Below are 19,935 nucleotides of genomic sequence, written 5' to 3' on the forward strand. Positions count from 1 at the left end.
TATTTTCTCCCTCTCTCGCTCCTTCCCTCTTTCTCTCTATAGGTACACTTGTTTGAAAATTCTGAATCAATTTAGTGTAGGCTACATAGATCATGTCCCTCACTCTTAGTGTGTCTTTCCAAAGGAAAAGGATATTATTTCATGGTACAATTTTAAAATTCTGAAAATTTAACATTACTATAATTCCAATATTCTAATTTTGTCAATTGACTCAAAATTGTCCTTTGTAGCATTTTATGCCCCTGTATGGGATCCAGTCCAGGATCATGCAGTACATTTAGTTGTCAGGTCTCTTTAATCTCTTTTCTTCTGGAACAATTTCTAAGCCTTTTATGTCTTTCACAGCACTGACATTTTGGAACAATTCAGGCCAGTTTTTTTTTAACAGAATGTTCCACAATTTGGGTTTGTCTGAGATTCCTCAGGATGGGTTTCAGGTTTTCCATCCCTGATTGCAACATAACACTAAGTGATGCTGCACTCTTTTCGAGGTACCACGTCAGGAAGCACGTGACATCCAGCTGCTCCTCACCAGTGATGTACTTTCGATCACCTGGTCATGACGCCTCATTCTCCCACATGGTTACTATAGTTCCCTTTGCAACTAATAAGCCATCAGTGGAGAGCCACTTTGAGACCATGTAAATAGCTGCTCTCCATCAAACTTTCTCCTCTAGATTTCAGCATCCATTGATGATTCTTGCCTTAACTAACCTTTACCATCACAGCTGCAACTCTTCTACATTTATCAGTCGGCATTCACCCGAACAGTTGAGTTCCCTCTTCTCCATTGATCATCTATTTATGTATCTATCTATCAATACAGATTTGTAGATTCCTATTTTATTCCACAGTTATAATCCACAATGGTCCTCAATTATTTTGATGCTCTAGTTGTCCCAGATTAGCTTGCTCTTTGTAGCCCTGGAGGGCAGAACTAGTACTTGTAGGGAGACACTACCAAGGAGGGGCAGATTTTGACTTAATGAAACAAGAGCTTTTAAAAAATTCTAACTCTCCATCATTAGAACTAGTTGAGGAGGTAGTAAGTTGCCCATCTGCTGACTACTTTAATAGACTCTTCTGACTACATCTCATGGAAGCAATTCACACATCAGGTTGAGGCTTTTAAAAGGTCCCTTCCAAACCTTAGAATTGCACCAGAATCCTGGAAAGGAGGAGGGTGTGACATACGGCTTAGAGGAGTGCTCAGAAGAATACTAAATACTGGTAAGGGAAAACATCTGGGCCACCTTTTGGAAACAATCTGAGCCAGGCTTAAGGAAGCAAGGGTTGCAGTGAATAAAACTCTCATCCCTAATCTCCTCAACTCTTCTTGAACATCACTGCACGCCAGGTACCATGTTAAATACTGTGAACCTAGAAAGAAAGATGACTCAGACCCAGGCCTGGAGAGCCCCAGGCCCAATACAGCAGTCAGCAGGATGACAGAGGAGGGTCCCCACAGCTCTACCTGGGGGAGCTAGGAAGTATCAGGGAGTAACTGACCTTTCAAGAATGAGTAGGAGCTCTCCAGCCAAAGAGCAACTGTAACCACTAGTATTCTGTCCAGTACAAGATAGAGTCACTAGGATTCCAATTCTGGGAAAATCTTAGGGAGAATAGAGAGAGACACACCCACCCCCAACACACATATGTGTGTGTGTATATATATACACACACACATATATTAAAAACATGTACACATACAAATATATATTTTTACATTTTCCTTTTATAGGCACATGTGTGGGGGAAGCATGGAGTGTAGCAATTAATAGTTTAGCATCCTGGTCAGAGTGCTGTCCCCTCCCGCCACCACCCCCAACCAAGAGATCTGTGTTCACAAGACACTCTGAGATGAAATGTTCTGATCCGGCTGATGGACAGTCTAGGGAAGAAGTCACATAGGAGATGCCTATGGTTAGCTGCCTTCTCATCTGCCCGTATCCTGGGCCTCTGTTCTCCACACCCAGAGCGGAGGGTGTGAGCCTGGCACAGTCAGGGGTAGAGTTCCATGTGTTGACATCTGGCCTTAATTAGTAGGGAGTCCCTGGGCAGAGGAAGCCTCTCCTGGAGGGCTGGGGGGAAGCAACTTGGTGGCCTGAGCGGCAGCCTGCGTCAGTGGTACTAGCTTGAGCCTCTGAAATCGCAATCCAGTAGTTCAGGCCCAGCAATGTCACTGTTTAGGGAGGTTTATCTCATCTGAACAGATTCAGGGAAGCAACCTCCTGCGCAATGATTAAAAACTGTGCTACCTTACATTTCCCTAGCACTATGCTTAGTAAGGTTTGTGATGCACATGTTACCATTCACCTTTGCTGGGTCCTGGCAGATACAAGTAATCTACCGTGACACTCTGACATCGATTCAGAGGCCTCTTCGTCTTTCTACACATATCTTTCTAGGCAGTGGCTACCAAGTCCTATCCAGAAACACCTTCCAGTATCCAAGCATATTTCATATCTGATACCTACCTTGTGCATTTCCCAAGACTGCCACAAGTTCAGACAAATCAGGCATAGCTGTGCCCATTTTAAAGACAGGGAAGCAGAGGTGGCAGAGGCCATGTTCAGAGACCCATGTGGCAAGGAGCTGAGAGGGTCTTCTAGGAGCTGAGGGTGGCCTCCAAGCAACAGTCAGGGAGAAATCAGGGCTCACGCTCCTATAACTGCAAGTAAATGAATTCTGCCAACAATCTGAGTAAGCTTGACCCCTTTCCCCGGTCAAGCTCCAGATGAGAACTCAAGCCTGACCAACGCCTTGACTGCAGCCTTGCAGAGGCACCCAGCTAAGCCATGCCTGCCCTTCTGATGCACAGACATAGTTAATATATGTTGTGAGATAGTTAATGTACGTTGTTTTAAGCCATTAAGTTTGCGATACTTTGTTATGCAGCAACAGCACACTAACACAGGGAAGGAAGGAAAAAGGACAGAAGAGAAGGAGGACCAATGGAAGCTGGTCTTCAGTCAGTCTGAGGACAGCAGGGAAGCATCTTTCTCTTTGAAAGTCCAAAATCTTCGCCTAAGGGCAACGTACCTATATTTTTAGGTACGGTCTCCACAGGTGTGAGCAGAGCTAAAACTATACAAGGCTTCTTCTCACTTGAAGGATAAGCAACTTTTCCAGAAGAACTCACGCCTAAGGGGTTGGGGCTTCTGTCCTTTTTTTCTGCCTTCTCTTTTGGCATGAGTCAGCTACTAAAGCTGCCAGTGACAACCATCAGCCTAATGCCATCTAATTGACCTCCCGCCTCCACGGTCGGCTGAGTTCTCAGGCAGGACCACTGGGCTGCTTCCCTTAAGACCCAAGGCAAAGCTGTTCTCAGCCTGCACCCACGTTCCTGCCCAGGGTGACCCCTCTCCTCCTGCACACAGCCAAGGCATTAAAAACCCCACGGCTCCACTTCCCTTCCCCTAGTATGAAAAACAGAACCAGCCCTCTGCGGAGTGTGATCCTTTGATTTCTCAGACCCGATTAGAGTTCACAGGAATAAACCAGCCCCACATTGCTTTTTTTTTTTTTTTTTGAAATATTGCCAGAGTAATCCACAAAAAAGCACCATCGCAGGGGGGAAATGAGAGAGTCAGAAAGATGGTAGGAGGTAAGAAAGGGGACAGAGAGCCCCTCCGCAAACCACCAGCATTTCCCCCCTGCCATGGCTAGTCTTTCTTCTTAGAGAATCAAGATGAGATTGCCACGTGGGTGATCTTATCAGGAAAAGCAAGCTGGTACCCCTCACTCCCCCAGCACAAGACAGAGTCAAAAAAAGTGTCATACATGTGACAGAAACACTGCATTTTTAGATGTCAGGGTTCCAGTCCCTCTTGCCAGACTCGACCCCCCTCTGGACTGGTCTCCACGGTAACTCATCCACCCCTGACGTAAAATCTGCTCTTACCCACAACCTGGATAATCTGGGCCAGGAGGACGCCGTCCGTCACATCTTGCTGGAGATCCTTGATGAGACGTTTGTGGCCTGATTTGGCTAGATAGTGATTGGCCCAGTCCGTGTAGATCTGCAAAAAAAGTAAATGGGCAACTTTAGGAACCCCGTCAGATTCCATCTGAGGCAGCTGCTGGGCCGGTATAGGAGCCACTGTCCCGCAGGCAGGCGAGCTGTCTGGGGCCAGCCAGAGCCATTAACATGCAGTGCATTGTGCCCATGGGGTATTCAGCTGGCCAGAGCCAGGCTTTCACCTATTGAGAGATCTGCCATCAAGGCTCAGGAGAAAGCTAAAGAATGCTTCAAAACATGCAGAGGCCTGAATGGGACAGGGGACACGGAACTAAACCGTCTGCGCCAGACGGCTTTGAGAGGCTACGGCTCTAAATGCAGGCGAGGTCTCCCCCGCCCCACTGCCCTACCCCGCCCCTTCCCATCTTTTTCTCTTTATTGAGAAAACGTATGGGGAGGTTACCACCCAACAGGCATCTTTTCACGGGCCATTTCAGGGAAAGGAGGGCTATTGAGTTAGCTGAGTTCTCAGGAGCCTGGGTCCCTTGTAAAGGAGCCAAGTACCAAAAACACAGAGCGCTTCAATTACTCTTGTGTGAGCGGGGTTATTAATGGCCTCACAATCATCTCAAATTTAATCAGTTTAACTTAAAAGCCTGGCATCATTTTCACAGTTGGGATTCTCCGAACAAAAAAACCCCAGCAAATTCCAACATATTTAAACACAGCAATGGTGTGCACAGCACCCGAAACGCAGAGGCTGGGTCATCATGGGATCAGGAAAGCAGACCCCCTTGGGGGACAGAGAGACCTGCCCCTCCCAGTCGCAGAATCATCGGCACAAAGAATATTGGCTTCCGACGAGCCAACAAACACGAGAAAACTCTCGCCTAAAAACTTTCTCCCTAAATGACATAAACCAAAGCCAAAACTGAAAACCTCCTCGTCAATTCTGAGTGCTAAGTTTCATGCGTGGACTTGTGAGCTTGCGGGGGACATGCAGGTCCTGTTTATCAGCACCTTTTTTTTTCCCCAGGAGGGATACAAACCCATGCCTGCTCAGAAAGAGAAGTATCCCACCTCAGCGGGGCCGTGTTTGCAGGTGCAGTTCACGTACTAATCCATGTGATGTCTCCACCCAAATGATGAAGGTGATCACTGTATCTCCACTAGCAGGCCCGCTCCGAGATCTCACGTGACTCACAGAGCAGTGGAAGCCCTGTCCTTGCCCCAGCTCTCACTCTCCATCCTGTTCTTCTCAACACTGTGCTCAGAGGAATCTCACACTGTGTGGTACTGCCCTTCAAGGCCCCCAGAATGGAGACCGAGGGCCAGGGCCTGGGCAAAGCAGGCCCTTCGGGGGAGGCGGCACCTCTGACTCCACCTGGGACCGTGAAGGCCTCATCCCAAGAGGGGCCAAGGCAGACGTGCACTTTCCACTTCATCAAGCGCTGAGAACAGACGACGCCTATCCACCCCCCAGCCCCCAACTCGAAGCTTCCACTGCAGAGACCCACACCACAATATGGTTCTATTTCACACCTCGGACCATGGCATCTAATCCTTAAATCCATGTCAGTTTCCTTCCTCATGAGTCCCAAATTGTCAGATAGAAGCTCTAGTTCAGCAAGATCATTTTCAACTTCACAAGCACTGAGAAGGTTAAGGAAGTCGAGGGCCATCTTGGTCATTACAATGGCCAATCCGAGAGATCATTCGATGAAATTGTTAAGAGGGAGAGAGAGAAAGGGAAAAACATACAAAGGAAAAGAGAAAGACCTGGGTTCAAGTCCCAGCCCTGGAGGCTCCCCAGGGTGGGGATTTGGGTCTGTTTTGTTCAATTTCTCAACGTGTATCTCTGGAGGAACGGGTGTATGACCTCAGGTGAGCTATTTAACTCTCTGAGCCTAGGTTTTCTTATCTGTAAAATGGAATAAATACCATGTACTTGTCAGTTCTTATGAGGACTGAGTGATATAACATATTCGAAAAAAAGTGCCTTATGCAGAGTAGGAGCTTAATAACAACTAACACATACAGAGCCTAATACATGCCAGACACTAGTACACTTTACATGCATTAACTCATTTAATCCTTATTCTCTGTGGTAGATGCTATTATTGTGTCTAGTTTTCTCAGAGGAGAAAACTAAAGTGTAGAGAGGTAAAGTAACTTATCTAAGATCAAAGGGGAGTGGCAGAGCCAGGATATGAACCCAGGCTGACTAACTCTAGAATCCCTTAGACACTCTCCAACACTGCTTCTCTGAATACAAATATAAGTTATTCAATTCACTCACCCCCTCCACAACACCGTCCTACTGCCTCGGCTCATTCTCTGTTCAGTTACGTTCGCACTGAAAGAATTGTTTAAAAATAAATAAACCCCCCAAACCTATCCATTGCTGTCTGAATGCCCTTTGGCAAGTCACTTGCCTGTTCTGGGCTTCAGTTTATCCAGCTGTAAAATGGGCACAGTAAGGTCTACTTCAGAAGGTGGTTGTGAATACTCAGTGAAGCACCACCTGGAAGCCCCTGACCTGACCCACATGGGGTTCAGGAAGCAGAGGCAGCAGGTGGTCAAGAGGAGGGCACTGGAGTCAGCAGACTGCTCTAAATCTTGGCTGCCACGCTGCCTATTACGTCTGTGTCCTTTGGCCTGGGTGTCCTCATTTACAAGAGGGGATAATAATACCAACATCACTGGGCCATTATGAAGGTGAAACAAGTTCATACACATAAAGGACACAGAATCTGACACATGCTAAGTGTTCAGTAAGTAAAAAGAATAATTAGAAATTTGACTACCAGTATTATTAAATGGGCCAGAACAAAACCAGCCACAGCCTCTACCCTGAACCTCCAGGACACAAATGACTTGAAGACTCACTCCCCTTCTCTTGCACAAGGTACAATTTCGAGAGTCTGGAGCACCCCCATCTGGAATCACAAACCACAGTGGACTGTGAAAGAAGAGCAGGCCAGAAACTAGCCGGGCTGGTTCAGAGAGTGATACCAGGCTGGTATCTTCCCTCAACAGGAGATACACCGCAGTGATGTCTCAAGCCCTGGAGGGATCCTACCCTCTGAGGGCCTGAGGGACCACGAGAACATCCCAAAGCTTCGAGCCACCTGCCCCACAACCATCAGCTGAGGTGAGAACAGGCCATGGACAAGGACACAGCTGAGTGGGAGGGGATACAGGTACCTCCTCTCATTCCCTTCCTAGGTGATTAAGGGTATTTTAAAATAGACGTATCCTCCCTAAAGCCAGCCCTCTCTGTGTCTATACAATCCAGCAGGAAACCAAGGTTAAGCAAGCCTCTCCCACTCACCCACCGGCACACACGGTGTGGAGCCCTGGGGAGGCCACACAGGTATCTGGTATACCAGGGAGAACTTTTAAAGTTCTATAGTGGTCAGAAATGGCTCTGCCAACGAAGTGAACCTCTCTACTCCACACCGTTTAAGACAGAGCTCTTCTTCTCCCAACTCGAATCTACCTACATACCACAACCAACCTAATCTTCCAAGAGCACCGCTCTAGTCCTGTCACCTGCTCATAAAATCATCGACGGCTCCCCACCGAATGAAGGGCAGACTTTTCATACTGCAGTTCAAGGCAGTCTTCTCATCCATTCACTCTTCCCCAGCCAGTGTCGACCTCGCAGGGGAGGCAGGGCGTGGGTAAGTGAAAAGCTTGGGCTTGGGAACTGACCGAGTCAAGGTGGCCCTTGGCATGTGAATTTCTTTTCACCTCTCTGTACCTGTTTTATCCTCCATAAAATGGGGATTATACCAAATATATGATAAGGCAGGGAGGGACTGGCCAACTGTGACCCAGGCCCAACCCAAGGGACCACCTGTTTCTGTAAACGAAGTTCTATGGGAGCCCAGCCACACCTATTTGTTATCCGTAGCTGCTTTCAGACCACAATGGCACAGCTGAGTAGTTGTGATAGACGCTTTTGGCCTGCACAGCCTCAAGTATTTACTGTCCAGCTCTTTACAGAAGAAAGTGGCCAGTCTGTGTCATGGGGACTGAATGACATAATATGCCTACACATAGCAAGGGCTCAGTAATAATTACAATTACCCTCAGGAAAACTGGACCTCACACTTCCCCATCTCTGAACTCCTGCCACCCCACCCACCTGAGTGCCTCCACCTGGGGCCACCCAAAAAAACTCCATTCCTACGCTGGGTCCTCCAGGAAGTCACCCTTGATTTCCTCATTGCATCCCGAGCTGCATATGAAGCAGAGAACCTGTTCGCTGGCACCACCTCCTCACCCCACCCCCAGATCGTGGCAGAGATGGTGTCTCGTCCATCTCTGGGACCAGAGAGTGTCTCTCAAGGTGGGGGCACAGCAGGTGGTCAGTAAGTGGTTGCCGCGTTGAGCTGAATGGAGAGAAAAAGGGCAAACCCTTGGGAAACTGATTGCATTGGAGACTTAACAGTGAGCTCTCAGTGAATCCTCAAACCAGGATCTCAAGTCTCTTTATTGACTGAAAAGAGGAAGGAATAAAGAAAATAAATCAGTCCAGAGTGCAAGCTGCTTAATCAGGACCCATCAAACAAGAATCATTGATTATCTGGAGCTTCCTCTCCCCAGCTCTCGACTTTCTGAAGAAGCGAGTCACAAGAAAATGCCTAGATTTATTTTAAGAAACACAGTTTTCATGGGCCCTGCTACGCACTGGCACTTCAGCCGCATCCCTCTCACTTGCTGTTTCAGTAGCTCACGCAATGACTACCATTCTTCCAAGGAGCACCTTTGGAAAATAAACTCACAATATCCTTAGTCATTGAAGACTACTTCGGGTTCAGGAACTCAACAAAAATGGAACAGTGTGTGTTTGAAAGATTTTAAACGAGGGCTAAGGCATGCAGGGCTTTCTCTGTAAGCCTCAGGCATTCAGAATCAACTTCTCCAGAGCCTCTCCTTCCTCAGAGCTCTAAAGACTTAGGGCTTCTGTTGCTTTTACGCTGGAGCCCACTCATCCTTGCCTTGATCGGTGAACTTTCAGTAGAAATGGGCAAGACAAAGAACCACACAGTTCTAGGAGAGAATAAAACCACCATCCCCACCCCCAACTCCAAATCATCACATCATTCCAGAGAAAAGATTCTAGAGGAAAAGGCTCTAGAATCGTTTCACACCAGTATCTGAAGGAGTCTTTCCCGCTCTGGCTCTGACCCATCTCGCTGAGTTTACCACTCTTCCCACCCCCTCTAACGGGAGACCCAGTGCTCCAGGTGAGGGAAAGGAGCTGCTGTCAGAGGCTTGAAAAGAAAAATGGGGAAGGGAGACAGTGACAGCTGAAGAGCGAATTCGTTTTGATTCACTTTATTAGCCCTGACAGAATTTTCAAGGAGTGTGTCATTTGTTTGCTAATAACTCCACATCACTCCGTATCAAACAGGCTGAAATCAAAGAGGGAAAATCTTGACAGATCAAGCGAAGTAAAGAACCTGGTTATTAGCTGTAACAAGAAAACTGATAACAATTGCACTGTTGTTAAACCAACGGGGAAGGTGCCAAGTTTATACTGCAATTAGCTCCCAAATGAAGGGGAATGGGCAGCACTTTAAGGAAGAAACCTCCCAAAATTCCATAAAATAACTGCACCCAAAGTCATTGCCCTAACAACTCTAAGTGCAGACCAACATGCCGGGCAGGCAGCTTGATGGATCCTGAAGGCAGCAGATAGCTTTAGCACAGCGGTTCCAGGAAGAAAAGAGTACAGTGTATCTCTTAGCAGGAAATGCCAGGGTGGAGCTTTACGATACAAGTACACTAGTCATTTTAGCATCTGAGGTGGCTTCCAGTCCATCAGTTGTAAAAGAGAACTCAACTGTTCGGCCTCCATTCAATGTCCCGCTCTAGACTTTGGGAACATCATCAACATCCCATCATTTCCATGACTGCACAGTGTGTGCTGAAATGGTTTAGTTCTGATTGTCCTGAAGCACAAAAAATGATCTATTGCCACAATAGTACAGAGTGTCCACCCAGCACCTGGATACCACAAAGAATGATTATTCAATTAGTCACAGTTTTAAGACAATCAAAATGTACCATCTGTTATTAAGGGCAAAGCTGGTTAACACATTCACTTCTGTATCCCCGGCATCTCGAAAGGAGCCCGGTACCTACCCCACAGGTGTGGCCACATGTCCACAGATCATTTTAACTGCCTGGGGTGAAGTAAGGCACCTGAAGTTAGCTGGTAGCTTTTTCCCTCCTCCCCCTCTCTCCCCATCAGAGTCTAATATAACCTTTCTTAATGTAGACCCCGCCTTGATTAAAACCACTGCCTTGAAACAGTCAAATGGGTGAATGGTGTCCCCAGCCCTATACATTGGAAAAAGAGGGGGAGCACGGAGAAGTCAATCCAGGCCACACAGCCCAGCAGGGGCTGAGCCTGAACGCTGGCACTGCTCCCTGTTTTCTCAAAGGAAGAGTCTAGTTCTGCCCACTGTCCGTGGTTCTCACTACATGCCCACCCTAGAGGTCAATGACTCTCTTCCATCCCCATGCTTTTGCCATCTCCCGATGCATTACTCAGGTCATTTGTGGTTTTTCATCAACCACGGTAATTATACAAGGGCAGTGTGTCTGCAATCTCAGGAGCTGGCGTGGACCAGGGTTCCGAGCTGGCTCTGCCTCTTACCAGCCAGGTGGCCCACAATGAGTCAGGGCCAGCTGAGCGCGGGGGGGCCCTCACTTACACGGCGGTGACAGGCAGGTCTGCTTTACAGACGAAATGAAAACATGTATGTCAATGGTCAACACAGTGTCTGGAGCACAGTACTGAATAAATGGTGGTTATTCATATTCAAATTAATATAAGTTTGGGGGGACTAAGTCATTCTAAATTGCTGAGAGCTTCCACTTCTGAAAGCCAGTTTTTAACTATGCCATAGGGACTCTTTCCCAAATAGATTATCATGATCCCTGCTTTTTCAATTAGCCCAATTCCATGTTTTCTTGAAGACCTGTGGACGTCACTATGAATAGCATTTTGATGCATACAGGGCTGCCCTTAAGGCTGCAGAGTTGCTGGACTGTCTTTAAAAGACCCCGGAGTCCTTTAAAAATAGGTGTAAAGTAAAAGAAGTACCATGCAAGCAAGAGCCTTGCTAGGACTTTTCCACTGATGAAAACACCTAAGCGGAAGGCTCTTGCGGCACCCCTCTGAGCTGCTCGGAGGGTCGGTAGGGAAGACTTCTTGGCTCTCAGCTGGTCTCTAGCGAGGTAAGGCTGCTAGAAGGCTGGGCTCCAGAGCACCTAGATGTGGCTGGGGTCTGTACCTGCCACGCGAGCACGTGCAGAACGGGACTGCCAGCCCCCGTGCTCAGTATGCGTTTTGGAACATGGTTCACAGGATCTTGTTTACACCAGGGAGTATACATCCCTGTCTGGTCCCAGAAGAGAGCAGCAGGGGAAGGGAGGAGCCCACTGCTGGTTTTCTCCCTTTTTAACTGGCAGTAACCTACATACTTGTATGCACAACCACCAAAGAGCCACCCTGACACCTGCCCATATGTATGCTTCTGTCCCTAAGGGATATGCACACGTGTACACACACACACACACACACAGCAGGTGCCTAGAGGAGGGGCAGGGCTTATCGCTAATCCAAGTCTCCATCCACCCTCACCACCCTTCCTCCTACTTTACCTCTGAATGGTATCAAATCAAGGTAAGGTGCTCAGAGCTGCATGTATGCCCTGGTGCCTTGAGCAAACCCTGCCTGAGCAGCCGCCTCTGCTGGGTCCCACTCTTGCTGCAGCCTTGTGTAGGATGCTAACTACCATCCGCCAAACTCTATGGTGAATTGATGAAGAGAGCACCTTCTAGAGTCAGACTGCTTAGGTTCCAGACATGCCTCAACCACTTCCCAGCACAGTTATCCCAGGCAAGTTCCTTAAATGATGTCTGAGCCTCTGTTTCCTCATCTGTAAAATGGGTCAACTCCCCATTCAGGTTCTTGTGAGATTGAAAAGAGGTCATCTAAATGGGAAGGAAATCTAAAAAAGAGGGGATACATGTTTACATATAACCGATTCACTTTGCTGTACAGCAGAAACACAATGCTGTAAAGCAACTATACTCCAATAAAAATTAATTTTAAAAAAAGATGATGAGAAGGAAAAAAAAAAAAAAAAAGAAGAGAGATCATCTCACAATGCCCAGTGCATGGTAGGGGCACACAGTACGTTAGTGGCAATTATCATTACCATGAAGACGATGCCATGCACTGTGAACACTTGGTAAACAATGGATTCCTTTAGTTCCCAACTCACCTGTGAGGAAGGTATTATTTCCCCCATTTTACAGATGAGGAAATGGAGGCTCTGAGAGGGGAAATGACTTTCCCAATGTCACACACTAGCATGCAGCCTTTGATAGCAGACACCCTGGTTCCTAAGGATGCTACGCTGCTCCTCAGAGGCCCACGCAGGAACCGCGAGCCACAGAAGGGTGAGCGTCACGGCCGCGTGGGAAAAGCAGCCAGAGAGAGTGAGGCTCGTTGCACAACAGGCACCTCAATGTCACCCGCGCCTGCCCCTGGGAACACGGTTGGCTGCTTGTCACTCACGCCTAACACATCCAAGAGGGGAGCTGACACTTTCCCAGGTCACCAAAGCACACACCAAACATCATTTCACAACAGTGTCACTATCGCAAAAATAAAAATGCCAGTACAACAGGAGTTACCACTGCAGGGTTGTATCCGAATGGGAAATGCTCAGAAGTAAAGTCCCCCAGTTCCTCCAGCCTGAAGTGGACCAGGCCGGCCTGGGAAGGGCCCCACAGCCACACACTGGTGGCACTGTCTTGCAGGAACACCAACCAGCTGCAGGTGGGCGTGCACAGCAACTCCAGAGGTCTTGAAACTGTGCCTCTAGAAAAATACACCAGGCTGGTGAACGTGCAGGGAGGCAGGCACTGGTGAGATCTTAAGGATGAGCACGTAGGCGCCTGCTTACCCCACACCTTGGGCTGACCCACCTTCGATACTGAGGATGCCCCTTGTTTGCTCGCACTCTGTCCTCCTGGGATAGGCTGTGCTCTGCCCTGCACTTGACAGGATACATAGTCCTTTCCCATTTGTTTCCTCACTATGGCCACCACCTGTGCACGAGGGGAGGATGTGCTTCTGTTGAGAGCCTACTGTGTGCCAGGCATTTTCTACCTGTGATCTCATCTACAATCTCTCCCTGCTAGAGTGACAGCTGCAAGAGAACACAAATTCTCATCTGAAAAAAAATTCTCATCTGCTTTGCTCACTGATTTTTTCCAAACATCCAGTATGGTGCCTTGCACACAGTAGGTGCTCACTAAATATCTGTTGACTAAATGAGTCATCCCCATTTTTACATACTGGAAAACAGAGGCTCTAAAAGGTTAAGAAATGTACATAGGGTCCCACAGCTAGCAAATGGTGATGCTCCATTTGAGCCAGGCAGCCTGGTCCCGCGGCTACCAGCTCTTACAAAAAATGTGCATCCAGGTCTCCCGAGGGCCTCCCTGGAAAGTCAAATAAGGCCAAGTAAGGATGAAGACTATCACTGGTGCCTTCAGAATAAAACTGGGTTCCCCCTGCAGCACTTCCTCTCACCTACTCCAACCTCAGACGCAAGATCTGAGTAACTTTTACCATAATGTCCAGCATCTCCAAGAAAGCCAAATGTCAGAGCCCACTTGGAATTTCTCAAGTATTTTCTCTCCCTTCCTGTGTTCATAAGTCATTAGAGATATTCTCTTCCCAAGAGCTTCCTCTATGCCTGCGATGGGAACCAGCCCCCCACCCCACCCCCAAGGCAGGCCTGGAGGGCGGGAAGGAGGAGATGGAGTGGGGGGTAGGGGGCGCTGCTGAGCACAATCTTTGACAGCCAACATCCCCAAACCCAACAAGAGCTTTTGTGAGAGCTGCCTGGCAGGGTGGCCACACCCGAGGGGCTGGTGACAACCTGGGCCACAATACAGACCTTCCTCCCGTCTGGTCATGAACTGACCTTTTAAATATTAGCCTCCCTCCGGTCCTCCAAGCCTCCACAGTTCCCCTGCACACTGCAGGTAAGGGGATGCCGGCCACTGCACTTCTCGGTCACTCCTGTCCAGCCCAAATGCCTCAGCTTAGCTTCCTAGGCACAAGCTCCCCAGGATTTTGGCCCTACCAGGTCCAGTCAAGACCTTGGAGTCCTGGATAGCCTCTGGTAGGTTGCTTAACCTCTCTGAGTCTGTCCGCTCTTCACAGGATTGTTAAATGCATAAAGGGACATATTAGACCTAAGGGACCTCACACATTTGGACACGGAGTATGCCAAGGCATTGAGCAAGCTACTTTCTGAGCCTCAGCTTCCACATTTGTAAAATGGGATAATAATTTATTATTTACTGTGAGCACTCCATGAGAATGTTTGTAAAGTCCTTAGCACAGAGCCTGGCACTTAGGTGGAACCTTTAAATTTTTTTTAACTTATTTTTATTTTTGGCCACACCATGCAGCATGCAGGATCTTAGTTCCCCAACCAGGGATCGAACCCGCACCCCCTGCAGTGGGAGCACAGAGTCTTAACCACTGGACCACCTGGGAAGTCCCAGGAACCTTTAAATGTTAATTTCCTTTCCTGCCTCGCCTCCCCAACCCACAAATTCCTCTGGCCCACCACTCACACCACAGGCTCTGTGCCACATTAACCTTCGGTCCCTGCTGGTGGGTTTTCTGGTCTGGCATGTCCTCCCGCATCCCCTCCGTCTGGCAGGATGTTCTTTTCTAGAAACCAGCCCCGACTGTCAGGCTTCTCTCCCTTCTTTAAAATCCGAGTGCACCTACAATTAAATCCACCTGCGTGCCTAGCTACCCAGCCCCTGTACCTTCGCCCACACCATCCTCTCTGCCAGCAGTGCCATCTCTACCCCACCACCTGGCAAATGCCTATTTGGTGTCTTTCTTAAAAGCCTAGTCAAGTCTCAATCCCTGTAAAGCCATTCCCAACTCACTGTCTCACTCCCAACAGAAAATTCTTTGTTCCTTCTTCTTGGCTCCAAAAGCACTTTGCACATGGCTTCATCATGGTTATTATAACCATCCACATCTCAACTGGGGGCTTCTCCAGAGTAGAGAACACGTTTTCTACATCTTTGAAACATTAGCACAATGTCTGACTCCCTACAGGAGCTCAATAAACAAGCACTTACTGACTTACTGGAGGGTCAATGCGTGGACAGATGGACAAGAAACGGAGGGGTAGACCAGTGAACGTTCAGATGGACGGACAGACAGATGGATGAATAGTTGGAATGGACGAATGCATCTGTTCCCCTTCACTGCCTAGAACATAAAGTCCCCATGAAATCAAGATGATGATTCATGTATGTCTTAGACCAGTCGTAGAACAAGACACAGAACAGGCACTGGTAGGTAACACTTTGCTGTGCGAATTTCTAGCAACACGGTAGTGACCCATCTGACTGTGGACATAAAAGTGTTCTTTAAAACGATACACACACAGAAACACACACATGCTAGAGCAGGCTGGTACTGGCTCTGGAGAGCTGACTGTTAAACTTTTAGGAAACCTGTGAGTTAGCTGTTAACCAGCCATTAACTATAAAGGAATATCAGAAAGTGAAATTTAAGAAAACAATTCCATTTACAATTGCATCGCAAATAAGATACCAAAGACTGAGTTCTCACCTTTGGGCAGTTGTTTTCTAGTTGTTCAACTCTGCATTACCAGATTGGCCTAAAATTATTCAAAATATTCTCTGAAAGGATTAATAGGAAATGATTAGCCATTCTGATCTCCAGGAATGTCTATCTCCAGTAGACAGATATTGGGACAGATAGATTGAGACTATCTCCAGTGGATAGTCGCAATCTCTCTACAGTGTTGTCATATGAGGTGATCCTGAATCCCAAGAGACCAATTCATCCATAATTACAATTACAGAATTTCAGCGACTGAAGAACCTCTGGTGATCTGATACAACCCTAAATTTATAGTTGAAGGAAGTGAGGCCAAGTTACTTTTATGTTATCCCCAAACTTAAATATATGGACCTAAAACTAAATATATAGGCCAATCATCCATGAGGTCACAACAAAACATAAATAAAAATGCACTCTTTTTTTTTTGCGGTACGCGGGCCTCTCATTGCTGTGGCCTCTCCCGTTGTGGAGCACAGGCTCCCGACGCGCAGGCTCAGCGGCCATGGCTCACGGGCCCAGCCGCTCCGCGGCATGTGGGATCTTCCCGGACCGGGGCACGAACCCGTGTCCCCTGCATCGGCAGGCGGACTCTCAACCACTGCGCCACCAGGGAAGCCCAAAAATGCACTCTTTTGTAATGATAAAACTGAACTTAGAAAACTGAACATTCTGAAAAAATAATTTAATCTAAAATTGTTCAATTTAAAATTCCTTTTCCAATTGTATTGAGATTTAATTTACATGTAATGTACTGCATATATTTCAAATGTAAAATTTGATGAGTTCTGATCTACATACAACCACGAAATCATCCCTACAATCAAGATAACAACTGTTGGAATCTAAAAAAAAAAAAATGGTTCTGGTGAACCTGAGGGGCAGGACAGGAATAAAGACGCAGACATAAGACCTAGATGTAGAGAATGGACTTGAGGACACAGGGAGGGGGAAGGGTAAGCTGGGACAAAGTGAAAGAGTGACATTGACATATATACACCAGCAAATGTAAAATAGATAGCTAGCGGGGAAGCAGCCGCATAGCACAGGGAGATCACCTCTGTGCTTCGTGACCACCTAGAGGGGTGGGATAGGGAGGGTGGGAGGGAGACGCAAGAGGGAGAAGATATGGGGATATATGTATACATATAGCTGATTCACTGTTATACAGCAGAAACTAACACGACATTGTAAAGCAATTATACTCCAATAAAGATGTTAAAAAAATAACAAATATAGCTGATTCACTTTGTTATACAGCAGAAACTAACACGACATTGTAAAGCAATTATACTCCAATAAAGATGTTAAAAAAAAAATAACAAATATTTCTACCAACCCCAAGAACTTCCTTGCAACCCTTATAAACCGTCCCTCACTCTACCACCGCTGCAAGGCTAACACGGATCTGCTTTATGTCATTACAGATGCACTTGCGCTTTCTGAACTGTATACACATAGAATTATATATACTTTAAAATTACATTGTATAACCTTACAATTAAATTTTTAAAGGTAGTCGTACTCAAAACTCATTACTTCCTTTAAAATTCTTTCTACATTTTACCATTGTTTATGCTCGAAGTGATTTGCATCTATTTCCTCCATATGAGAGAAACAGTATATAATGATATAGCACATCTCCTGCCAGTTCAGAGATGTCACATTTGGTAGACTGAAATCAGCCTTGGTAGGAGGATTTACCTTGGAAATCAGCAAGTGCTACCTATCAATTGTGAGCCCACTGTTAACCGACACCAGGCGCACACAGGTGAGTGGTGGGGGTGGGATGTCCCTTTCTTCCCCCTCCCCCCACCCCCCACCAAGGAGGAGCTTTTTTGTTACGTAAAATAATGTGTATGAATGTGCAAATTTAGAGGAGTGCAGACTGAGCTAAAATGCTTTGCATCAGAAAGACAGAGTTCAGGCAGAGAAAGAAGAGGTCGGAGCTGGACCCACGGGGAAGCAGGAAGGCTGTGTGGGTGGGAAGGAAGGAAGAAGCCCTGGATACAATATCAAGGGGCATTTAATGAATCTGTACGTGGTCCAAACGCAGCCCTTTCAAATCTTCAATAAAATCTATATTCTTACCGATGCTTTCTAGGGCTAGTGGAATCCTTCTCAGGAAGGCCTAACGTGCCAAGTCCTGCTTCCCAGTGGGTGAAGAGGCAGGAGAGAGTGAGCCAGAGCCAGTTAGGTTACTCCCGTTGCAGAGTGATGAGCTTTATCCACAGGGCCGAGGGGTAGATGGCGAGTTCGTGGTTCCCCTATGTAGCACCGAACTGGGTGTGTGTGTCCTAAGGCACTCACTCAAGGAATGCTGGCAGACAGGCCCTCTCGGTGGCCTTGTCCCTCCTCCCCGCACAAGCCTCCCGGATTCCAGCATCGATTGGTCTCCCAAATATTTATGGTCCCCAAGCTGCCTCGCCCCTTCCTGCCCCCTACACCGACTCCGCCACCCGCCGAGGTGCCCCAACTAGCCCTGTTCCCGATGCTCCCCTTTCCCGGGCTCTGGGCCTGGCCCCGTCTCAGCCTGACCCTGGTGATCAAAACCCACCTGACATGTTCCATTCCATTCCATCGGGGCTTCCTAGGTCCCAGGTATGCAGCTCTTCCAGGGATGGCCTGGTGAGTCACTGTTCGCAACTAACATTTACGTTCAATGGAGTCATCAATGCTTTACTTCCAGGAGATAGCTAGGGGAAAAGGCAACCACACTGGCAAGCTTGGGAGAGAGTTTTTTGTCTTTTTTAAATGGTAAAAGGGTTTTGGGGGGCCAGATCACTGCAGGTGAGTGGCTATATAAACAGTACACTGCTCACTAAAATTCACAACCCACGGGACAAACTCTTGGTAACTGTTTGAGGATGCTCCCTGACCCAGGAAACCTGAGTAGTGGATAACATTTTGAGGATTTCCCCTGGGTCAGGTTTCTTGAGAAGATTAAGCAGCCAAAGCAGGCTGATTCATCAGGAAGAAGCAGAAGAAGAGAGGACCCCAGGCATGGGGGCTGGGGGCAGTCCCCTTTTCTGCATGAGGGACCCTGAGGCAGGGGCAAAGCAAGATGGGGGGTGGGGCTCCTCTCCACCCAGAGAAAAAGGGAGGGGCACAGCTGAGGGGCCCTGGGAAATAAACGGGGTACCATGTCTCCTTATTCTCCCCCACCTCCAAGCAGGTTTACGGTTGGCACAGAAAAGGTAACAGCCATGAACTCTCTGAATTTTATGTTAGTGAAAAGGAGAAAATGGTGTGCAGTGGTTAAGAGGGTGAGGTCAGATCTGGGATCAAATCCTGGCTTCACCTCTGAACGTATCCAAATCCAGGCAGGTCACTTAAACGCAAGCTCAGTTTCTTCATCAGTAAAATGGAGATAATAATGGTTACCTAGTGCATAAACTTATATTAAGGACTGATGAGAAAAAATGTGCAGCACCTGTGAGCCCACGCACACAGGTACCCAATGAGGGGTAACGATGCTTATTAAGGAAGGTCTAGGCGCTCCAAGGGGAAACTTAGAAGGTCTGGCATCCTCAAAAATGGTCAGAGAGCTTCATCCCACTGGGCAGGGAGGCACTAGGCCTGCCAGAGACAATGCTGTGTCACTTGTGGGAAAGTTGTGTGACAAAGGCTTTAAAAATCTCTGGAGATAGGCAGTTCCCCTCAGTGGCTGGCGCTGCCCTGCCCCAGGAAACACTGCCCTGTTCGTTCTCCATTTAGGAGCCTCCTTCCTTTTTAAGCAACTCCATGGCCAAGAGATTTGGCCACGGTGGAAGTGGCCGTTGTGCCCCGGGCCCCTCACCAGCCCGGATGTCAGAGCTCTCAGGCCTGGGGAAATCTCGGGGGTTCTGTGTTTTGTATTTTTATAATAGACTTTTACTAGGAAGACTACCAGATACCAAGCTGGCACCCAAGAAAGAAGAGGCCAACCTGGCCCGGAGCACAAAAGAACGATTTGCACAAAGATACTGTTTATTCTACAAAGTTCTGGAAGTAAGCCCCGACTGATTTATCTCAAGAAGAATACATAAAGTCCCAACTACAACTCAGCCACTACCTCCCATCTGCGGTGCTTATAACTTATAAAGCCCTTCTGTAGATACAATCTGATCTGAGCCACACCACAATCCTGGGAAAAGGGGGAGGCGGTCGCACTGCATTCTCCCCACTTCATGGATGAGGAAAGGGAGAGCTCAGCTGGTCAATGATTAGCATCAGCACTGTGGCCCAGGTATTCTCACTCAGTCCAGCC

At 47.6% G+C, this 19,935-nt stretch overlaps 1 protein-coding gene across 10 annotated transcripts in view; it reads right to left on the bottom strand.

Moving 5' to 3' along the window:
* The window catches only part of NAV2 (neuron navigator 2), a 764,629-nt gene that overhangs the window by 274,075 nt on the left and 470,619 nt on the right, over nt 1–19,935 (bottom strand). For all 10 annotated transcript variants that reach the window (XR_010841345.1, XM_067038097.1, XM_067038101.1 and 7 more), the window contains exon 2: nt 3,905–4,022. Coding sequence is in view for 8 of the 10 variants with exons in the window: in XM_067038097.1 (XP_066894198.1) it covers nt 3,905–4,022 (118 nt within the window). In the remaining 2 variants the exon portion in view is untranslated. The remainder of the gene's footprint in view (nt 1–3,904; nt 4,023–19,935) is intronic.

This window comes from Kogia breviceps, chromosome 7 (genome assembly GCF_026419965.1).
Source record: "Kogia breviceps isolate mKogBre1 chromosome 7, mKogBre1 haplotype 1, whole genome shotgun sequence".
Lineage (NCBI taxonomy): Eukaryota > Metazoa > Chordata > Mammalia > Artiodactyla > Physeteridae > Kogia > Kogia breviceps.